The sequence below is a fragment of the Phocoena phocoena genome, chromosome 21, assembly GCF_963924675.1.
Source record: "Phocoena phocoena chromosome 21, mPhoPho1.1, whole genome shotgun sequence".
NCBI classification, from domain to species: domain Eukaryota; kingdom Metazoa; phylum Chordata; class Mammalia; order Artiodactyla; family Phocoenidae; genus Phocoena; species Phocoena phocoena.
The window spans coordinates 22218665-22228818 of NC_089239.1; the positions used below are offsets into that span (position 1 = coordinate 22218665).

General features: G+C 38.0%; 1 protein-coding gene across 2 annotated transcripts; it reads right to left on the reverse strand.

The window, feature by feature from the left end:
• Positions 1-317: 317 nt before the first annotated feature.
• Positions 318-9687, reverse strand: TLR3 (toll like receptor 3). 2 transcript variants are annotated; one of them, XM_065899902.1, is made up of 5 exons: positions 9575-9687; positions 7041-7492; positions 4873-5064; positions 833-2685; positions 318-594 (listed from the first exon to the last, which is right to left on the reverse strand). In XM_065899902.1, exons 2-5 carry the CDS (start codon positions 7482-7484, stop codon positions 366-368), a joined length of 2718 nt encoding a protein of 905 aa, XP_065755974.1. In that variant the 5' UTR covers positions 7485-7492; positions 9575-9687; the 3' UTR covers positions 318-365. The 2 variants fall into 2 exon arrangements, with proteins under 2 accessions (XP_065755974.1, XP_065755973.1); XM_065899901.1 differs by having other exon boundaries at positions 9585-9676.
• Positions 9688-10154: the final 467 nt, after the last annotated feature.

The window sequence follows — 10154 nt, forward strand, 5'->3', positions numbered from 1 at the left end:
ATATTTTATTCTGAGTGCATCCAGAAAAAAAAAACCAAAATAATTATCACAAACACTCATATACCTCTAACTTTTCTTTAAATGAGGAATACTTTAAAACTTTGTTTTGATAGGCCTCAGTAACCCAACTGTGTATTCATTAGTAAAGGATATTCTTACCTGTTCATTTTGGGTAAAATTAACTCAATTGGTAATGAAGGGCCTGAAATAGGGAGATATATCTCCATAGAAGAGAGATACTTGTGGTATTCTTATTTATAAATATGAATGAACAGATTTACATTCTCGTCAAGTAAAATGTAAGTTTACCATGGGCCTTTTTTAAATTAGCAAAGTTACTCCTTTAATTTAGTCTTTAAATAAATTTAATGTACTGAATTTCTGGAACCAAGTGCTACTTGCAATTTATGATGAAAGGCATTTACCCGTTCTTTCTGAACCGGCCAGTTCAAGATGCAGTGAGATTTAAACATCCCTCTTCGCAAACAGAGCGCATGATTCAGTTTATAATCCGGAATATCCTCGAGAAAGATCAATATGATGGAATCCAGACTTTGTTCAACAGCTTGCTGAACTGCGTGGTGCACCTTGAACCTAAGTTAAAAAAAATAACTGAATTAAGGTATATATCAATATACAGTTTTTAACAGCCCACAGCTCTAAAATTAACATTTCCCTTGTAATTAACTTTAATCTGTCACTAAAAATCAGGTTACGTTTCTTCTTAATTTTATTTTTAAAATACCCTGAGTTGTGGGTAATAATGTTAGTAATGTTTAAAAGCTCAATTTAAAAACGAGAATACACTTCAGACGGCAGAGTGTTCACCTACCTTTTGCATAATGGATCTTTCAGTAGATTCTGTGTTATAACAAAAATAATTTTTCTGCTCCTTCTGATGCTGTTAACAATTGCTTCAAGTTCAAGGACACCTGCCTTAAAATCCCTTTCTTCCAGACAAAATCTGAGTGTATGATCTTCTTCTTCCATGGGGGAGAAGTGTTCCCAGACCCAATCCCTATCCTTATAGGCATGAATTATATATGCCGCATATTCAAACTGTTCTGGCTGTCTGTCTATTTCTTTGAAACCAAGAACTCGATGCACTGAAACATTCCAATAAAAAGATATCTTCCAGCCTTCAAAATGGATGAGGAGTACAATAAGGATAAAAATCAATAGGATACTGGTATTTATCATGAAAAGGAGTTCAAATGGGGCACTGTCTTTGCAGGGTGATATATCAAAAAGCATCACTGGGAAACCATGATATTGAGGTGGAGTGTTGCAGAGGTAACGGTTTGATAGTTCAGAGATGTTGGTATGGGTATTATTAATCCAAGTAACAAACCAGGCAATGCTTTCACATGTACAATCGAATGGATTAAAGCTCATATCTAAATTACTCAGGTTCTTGAATGCTGGCCCGAAAACGTTCTTTTCAACAGATGTTATGAGATTCTTCTGAAGGCTTAATGACTTTAGCGACACTTGATTATCAAAGACAGATGGCGGAAGGATATTTAAATTATTCAATCCTAAATCGATGCTCTTCAATTCACGTAAGTCCTTGAAGACTTCTGCTGGGACCTCATCAAAGCCATTAGACTCTAAGTTAAGGATGTGGAGGTGAGAAAGACCCTTCAGAAAATGAATAGGACCGCCAGGGTTTGCATGCTTCCAGAGGCGAGCTAAGTTGTTATGCTGCAAATCCAGAATTTCTAGTTTCTCAAGACCCTTCAACAGTTCATCATTTATGTTGGCTATGTTGTTGTTGCTTAGATCCAGGATGGTCAGGTTAAGAAGAGGGTGAAAAGGTGAAGGGGAGCTATTCACATTTTTAAGGGCCACCCTTCGGAGCATCAGTCGTTGAAGGCTTGGAACCAAGGCAAAAGAGTTGCTAGTCAGCTCTAGGTATTTGTTGTAGGAAAGGTAGATTTCAACAATATTTTCTAGACCTCTCCATTCCTGGCCTGTGAGTTCTTGCCCAATTTCATTAAGGCCAAGGTCAAGTACATTGAGGTGGCCCAACCACGAAAAAGCACCACTCTCTATTTTTGAGATTTTATTTTTGGTTAGGTTGAGTATGAGCAGAGGAGAACCAGCAAGTGATAAAAACGTTTCATTTGTTAAAGTTCGCAAACTTGAGAAGGAGTTGGACAGACTTAAACATCTCAGCCTTGTCAATCCCGTGAAAGTATTGCTTTTTATGCCTGGAAAGGTGTTATCTTCCATATTGAGATACTCCAAAAATTTTAGCCACTGAAAGGAAAAATCATCAATCTTGGGAAGTGAAGCCAGGGAAATGCTTTGTTTAGTAAAAGATCGTCTCAAATTCAGGTATCTCAAATTGGAAAGCCCATAAAAAGAGCGAGAAGACAGATGTTGTATATTATTATACTCCAAAAAGAGATATTCTAGATGTGGAAGCCAAGCAAAGGAATCATTACCAATCACACTTAAGCTGTTATGGGAAAGATCGAGCATTGTGAGATTTGTCTGCTTCAGTCCAACAAAAGTCGTGTTGCTGGTTGTGTACAGCTGGTTGTTGCTCAGGGACAGATTCTGAATGCTTGTGTTTGATAATTCCAAGCAGAGCTCTTCTGTGAGACTGGGGCTCAGTTTGGCATTGTTCAGAGAGAAGCCAAATAATTTTCCAATCGCATAAAAACACCCTGGAGAGAACTAAGAGTGGGACGGAAAAAGAGGTTAATAACCAAAACCCAACGAGTCTGTATGACCCTTGAAAAGCAGGCATATTCTCTACTCAATCCCCTTTCCTCTTTCACTGCCTTCTCCGGGTTTTCTCTCCATCCCTCTGTCTCCCAGCTCCTTCCTCTGTACCATCACCCACCTCCTGCTCCAGCCCTTGCCTCCCCTGGTCACTGGTAACTCAGCATCCATGTATCAGCTTAGATGCCACTTCTTCAGAGGGTCTTCCCTGATCTCCCAGGCTGAGTTAAGTCTCCTGGTACTTTTACTTCATCACACTGAGTATTACTGTAATTAATAAACTATTTGTAAAGTCACCTCTGGGGCAGATCCTGTTTCCCTCTTCGTGACCACTGCTCTCAGTGAACATTCTGGAACGAATGGGTGGATTTTACTATGAAACATTGACATGCACTTTCCTTTCTATGACTCTGAGCTCCAGCGATCCTCTCTGTCTTCCCACCAAGGTTTTCTCCTGACTATTTCATTACCGTGTTTCCAGCTCCCTTCCACTCTGCCCCCCAGTCCCTCACTAGAAGCCTTGGCTGCTATGAGACTCAGTGCTGGAGCAAGAGAGCAAGAGGCAGGAGGGAGGGGATCCAAAGAGGATAGAGGTCAAGTCTCCTGGGAGAGCAAAGAGGCTCTGATTTCCACTGTGTCACTTGTGAGATGTTAGGGCCAATGGATGACATGAGAGAAATGTGGAAGAAAGTGAGTCAATATACAAAGCAGGAAATGATTAGATTAATTATGGTAAATCTATAGGATAGGATTATTTTGCAGTGACTAAAATTAAGCTTGTGAATAATTCTTAATGACATGGAGGATATTCATGTTATGATATTACTTTTAAAAGGCAGGATACACCATCATTCTCAGAGAGGCAGCACAGCACAGCTGCTAAGAGCGTGGGGCCCTGGTCTAACACTGCCAGAAACCCAGCTCTGTCACCAGTCCATCACCTGTGAGGCTGTGGACAGGTTCCTTAATCTTTCTTCATCTCAATTTACTCTTGTGTAAAACGATGATAAGCATAAGTTGGTTACAGGACTAGACAAAATTGTATTAAAAAAGAACTTGTCACAGTGTTGGCCACACAGTTAAGTACTCTATGAATTTCAGTTGCTGTTGTTTTTTCTTTTATTACACGGAGAAAAGCTGGAGACAAACATACCCAAATGTTAACATTGGTTGTCCTGAGACTATGAGCTTTTGGATAATTTTTATTTTTCTCCTCATTACTTATATGTTTTACATTTATTTATATATTTCTACAATAAATGTTCTAAACAACAACAAAAAATGCTGTTCAAAAATGAACCTGAGTAGCTTGCATAAAATATTTAATTATTATTTCAGGATAATTTCATTCACAGTCTATTATTTAATCTGAAAATTAATATAGCTTTAAAAATCTGATTTTGTTTAGAATTCCCAATATTCTTATTCTTGGCTTGTAAAGGAAAAAAATAAAGACACACCTGTATGCAAAACTAATGGATAAATTGAAGATCACAGACCCAAAAAGAGAAGGTTAGGTTTACTCCATTATATAGGAAGGTGCTTGTAAAAATATAATGCTAGTTATTGTTTATCGAGCATTACCTATAATGCCAGGCACTGTGCTGAATTCTTTGCCACATAAGCCTATGGGGAAGTGTTATTATTATACTAATCTTAAAACTAGAGAACTGGAGCAGAGAGAACTTGAATAATTTGCCCAATTGCACAATTATTAACAGACAAAGGCCACATAGGGAGTCAGCTAACCCAACTCTAAAGCCTGTGCTCTTAACCATCTTACTATTTTAATTCTTCCAGGGATTTTGCGCAAGAGATAGTATTATTTCCACTTTACAGGCAAGGAAACTAGACCCAGAGAGGTTAAGTTCCCCAAGGCCAAAGTCCTGGTCTGTAATGGAGCAAGGATTTTATAACCCACTTCTGTTTGACAGCAGAACTCCAGCTCCAAATTGCTACCAAACCCCCTTTCTTGCGAGGATGACATCAATGGCCCTAAGCAGTAAGTGTGAAGGATTTCTAGAAGACGTGACAAAGGTTATCACCTCTTTCTCCATCTCTACCTTTAGATTCTTACCCACGTGACACAATTAGGGACTGCCCACACTTAAAAGTACAACACAAAATTTTTTATCTTACCTCTTTTATTTGATTTGATGACAACTCTAATCTTTTTAAAGAAGAGTTGCCAAGGAAATCAAGTTCTTCACGTCTTAGTGCAGAAATTTTATTATTTGATAGTAGAAGCTCTTGGAGGTTTTCCAGTTGCAGCTGAGTTCCTAATTTAGTAGATGATAAACCATTATGAGCTAGGTCTAATTTGATTAAATTCTGAGGGGAAAAAATATGTATATAAGTTACAGTCTTGCCATGAAAAAATAGTTCTTTTAAATGTACATGAATCTTAGAAATAACTGGACAGCAAAATGTCACATCTTTATTATTCTATAGAAAACTGATGGTAGGAGTAATAAAAAATCTTGGTTGTGATCGAAAATATCATTGCTACAAAGACTAATTTCTTTCTTTCTTTTTTTTTTTTTTTGCAGTACGCGGGCCTCTCACTGTTGTGGCCTCTCCCGTTGTGGGGCACAGACTCCGGACGCGCAGGCTCAGCGGCCATGGCTCACGAGCCCAGCCGCTCCGCGGCATGTGGGATCTTCCCGGACCGGGGCACGAACCCGTGTCCCCTGCATCGGCAAGCGGACTCTCAACCACTGCGCCACCAGGGAAGCCCCAAAGACTAATTTCTTAATTCAAAGAATCACTTTATTTCTCTTACCAAAATAAAATGACTTCAGCTTATTTATTCGTCATGTAAGGAATATTCATAATAGGCATTTTAATTTACTTACTTATTTATAATAAGCATTTCTTTATGATATAAGAAATATTCATGTGGCTTATCAAACATAGTGTCATGCATCAACCTTGAAACTAAACAACAAAAAAAATGATGAAGAAATATTTTCTTAAGAAGCATGAGGAGAATGTTGCTGTTCATGAAATTTTTAAAAGATTTTCAGGGGCTTCCCTGGTGGCGCAGTGGTTGAGAGTCCGCCTGCCGATGCAGGGGACATGGGTTTGTGCCCCGGCCCGGGAAGATCCCACATGCCACGGAGTGGCTGGGCCCGTGAGCCATGGCCGCTGAGCCTGCGTGTCCGGAGCCTGTGCTCCACAACGGGAGAGGCCATAACAGTGAGAGGCCCTCGTACGGCAAAAAAAAAAAAAAAAAAAAAAAAAAAGATTTTCATGTTGAGAAAGATCGGTAGTTATGTAAATTTTGCATCATGACTAGTACAGAATATTATTATTTTGTTTTGTCTGTGCTGTAGGATGTTTTGTCACTTTGTGCTACCTTTGAACATGTAAACTTCCACTCAGGTAAAATGTAAGGAAAAACTGATATATGTTAGGGTAATATCTTATGTAATGTCTATCAAAGAGCTTAAGACTTCTATTTATGTTTTAAAAATAAGAATAACATTTTGCCGGCAATTAACCGGATTTTGAGGTCTTTGTGCCCAAAGACATCATTTCATCTACATCAGAATCTAAGAGGGCACAAGAAAGAATTTCAAATCCCTAGCTAGCAAGCAAATCATTTTATAAATGTCTCTAAGAATATTTAAATTTATATATTATTCTTGGTATTTGAGGTCGAGGAATGCTCAGTTTTTTATAAGCCCACAAAATGAAGAAAACAGAGTTCTGAAAATAGCTTTGATATAAGAAAAGCACTTAATAATTACCTCAGATTTAAAGACACTAGCATATTTTTTCACAGATTTAAATTGAAGCAAAGTACTGACATGAAAAAGGTGGTAGCTACTGAAAAGCAATACTGTAGAAGATTTCTTATATCAAAAGTATGTAATTTTTAGCTGAACAGTTGGCTTTATCATGCCTCAAATTGTTAATTTTATTTAAATTAGAATTTGGACTCGACATATGTTTTCATTATTGCAGGTACTAAATCAGCAGTGTGGAGAGTTTGTTTGCCGTTCTTCATGGGATATTCTGATTCCTCTCTGGTCTCTACCTCTTGAATCTAAGTTCTATTTCTAGTGGAAGGATGCAAGAGAGGAGAGTTCTTTAAAATTACAGTATTTGCTCTCTTGAAAATATTTCCAATCATAATGGCCATATTTGTGTGTGGAGCCCTCCTACCCATTTGGGTAGATCAGATTTCTTATTCTTCACCTTGATACTTAGACATGAAGTCTAAAGACGCACAAATGACTTGAAAACAATATTCAATAACATAGTTTTCATTTCTTACATGGAAATATTCATTTCCATCTTACCTTCAGGCTTTTAAAGGGATTACTTTGAATTTTCTGGATTGAGTTGGACATTAGATGGAGTTCAGTCAAATTCATGCAGAAGATAAAGGTTTTATCAGAAAGCTGAGATAGCTCATTGTGTTGGAGGTTCAAAATTTCCAACGAAGGGAGACTTTGGCACAGTTCTGGCTCCAGCTTTGAGATGGAGTTAAATCCTCCATCCAAGATAGTAAGTTGGCTATATCTTGTAAAATTGGCAGGTGGTAATCTTCTGAGTTGATTATGGGTAAGATTCAACACTGTTATGTTTGTTGGGAGGTCATCAGGTATTTGAGTCAACTTCAGATGACTGCAGTCAGCTATCTCATGTCTAACAGTACATTTGTTGGTAGAAGATGTACACAGTATCCAGAAGGGCAACAGTCCCCAAAAGGAGTAGATACGATAAAGCAAATCCCTGCTCATGATCCTGCCTTATAAAAGAAAAACAGCAAAAGTAACGGGCAGCATTAATAACATGCGCTCCCATATACATTGGTTTATTACTTGCAATATATGTAACAAATGTGACTATATATGTAATATATGTAACAAATGTGATCTCATTACTCGTAACAGTTATGATATACAAGTACGTATTATACAAGTAATACATCAAATGGAAATAATTCAATCAGCACAAAAAAGGATCAAAAAACAAACTCTCTCCTCGCTTTTCACCTCCACCCCAGCTGCAACGTTCCAAGGTAAACCTCTTGACTGTTTCTACTTTTAATTCTCATGGTCACTTCCACAAACCTAAATAATATGCTTGTGTTTCTACTTCTCCATTTCTGGACCTTAAGTAGATTCTTCCTACCGAAAAGATGAGGAACTTAATTATACTATTTCCTCATCCTCTTCACGTTTTTCCTTAGTTATTTTAAAATTTCATTTAATCTATTGTTACAATTAGATTGTAACAATCTATTGTTACAACCTATTGTTAATCTATTGTTCTTTATAGTTCTAAAGCCTATTCTGAAAACTCTTTCCAGTACCATAAGGGCACTACCTCTATTTACCAACTCACAGGCATAGTCCCCGAAATATATTCCCCTCCTTTGCCTAGGTGACATTTAACTCTTCTGGAAGGGCTGTAGCTAGAGATAAGAATTACTGAGAAGGATTAAGCCATTTACAAAACATGTAAGGACTGAAAGACATTCCCAGATATGAAGATACACTTCACCTGATGGAAGAGACTCACCAAATGTCAGGCAGGATGAGTGAAAAAGGAAAAAGACACAGACTCTTCTGAGACGTCAGAATTGTGATCATCTACCAGAAAAATCCTAAAACCTTTTAAGGAGAACATATGATCAATTACTTCCAGAGGAAAGAGATCCTGATGGCCACAAAACTTTTCATCAGCAACATAAGCCACTGGAAAACCATAGTGCTAAGCTTTCAAAACGTGCAGGGGGAATAATTTTGAACCCCAAATTTCATATGAGGCTGAACAATTAAAGATAAGGGGAAGAAGCGTTTTGAGATGTGCATAGACTCAGTAAGTTTGTAAACAGGGAATCTGCATGAAAAAGTTATTCTAGAATGTGCTACAGTAAAACAAAAAAAAAAAAAGCGAGAGAATGAAATTAGAGTGAAGAGTTGATGTTTCGTGAGACGTAACAGAAACAAAGGAAGTTAAAAAGAGATGAAAAGTAGATTCACTGGGCCTTGCAATTTTGGAAAACCTAGGACTACACATTTCTTTGTCCAAGTAAAAGACAATATTGCATCATGTTTGGGACCTGGCGTCTGCCGCCAGGGTGCTTAATCGTTATTTGCAGTTTGGCTTGTACAGTTTGGTTTGTAAATTCACAATATCTTTTCCCCTAAATTTATGCAGGCGCATCTACCTGCAGACACACACTAACACATAATCCTACTGTAAAGTTGGGAGCCAAGTTCCTGAAACTAGTATCGCCCGAGGCCGACCAGCCCATATTTGCTCACTTCTGACCTTCCTACACATCTGAAGATCTTTCCATGTCTCATCTTCTTCCGTTTTCCTTTACGAGGCCAGAGAAAGCCATTTTCTTACTCCTAGGAATACCTGGAGTGTTTTCTCCTTGTCAAGCCCGTTATAAAATGCCAGCCCCTGACTCCTCTCCAGCCAAGAAAACTGAGAGGAGATAAGCTCTTTAAAGCTCACAGGGCTCTGCATCCTTAAGACAAAGATGTGATTTTTAAAAAAGGCTGTTGCCGAATGATTTCCATCGCTTCCCTAATGTGCTTTCCCAGTTACAGAACACTACAAAGGAAAAAAAAATACTGCATAAAACGTTTTATCATGTTAATGAGAAACTGTTGCTGTTCCTTGTCTTCTGAGTTGTGATACAAGTCTCCTCACACCTATATTCTCTCCTCTTTTTCTACTCTCCATGTTGAATGATTCTGACTCGATCTCAAGCACCAGACCCAAGAAAGATCAAAGAATGCTAAAGCCGACAAGCATTCTAGCTGTACCCAACATGAGAGATCCTATCCCAGGAAGAATTTAAAATACACACCTTCACTTACTCTGACGGCAGCTGACCGTTCCTTTTTTCGTTAGTCCAAATCCAGTCGTTTTCATCTGGGAAGTGAGGAAGTTCGCTGCAATCTGGAAAGTGAAACTAAAGTTAAAAAAAAAAAAAAACAAAAACCTCCTTTTCTCCTTGGTACATTCTAAGAAGGGCAAAGGAAAAAAATCACAATCTCAGCAAGAGGTATTTTAAATTGTTTCTTAAAAATGTCTTGTTTTTTCTTCTTCTGTACAGTCCCTTGGGTTTTATTAAGAGGGTCACAGATTTAGCAACAGAGAAAGTTGAAAGAATTAAGACCTTGCCCATTGATGTGGGCAGGGCTCTAGAGGTTATGAATATCTAACTGAGAGCGAATTCCTCTATTTTTTTTTTAAAACCAAAGCCTGATTCATGGCTGTCAGAATTGGTTAGAGGGACAGAAAAAAAACTCAGTCCCTAATCAAAGCTAAGCACTTTCACTTCTCTTATCTCACTTTATCTTCTTAGCAACTTTTAAGAAAAATAATGCAGAAATTAACCTTTTGATCAAAGAGACCAAGTTTCACAGCAGAGAAAGAGCTGGCCT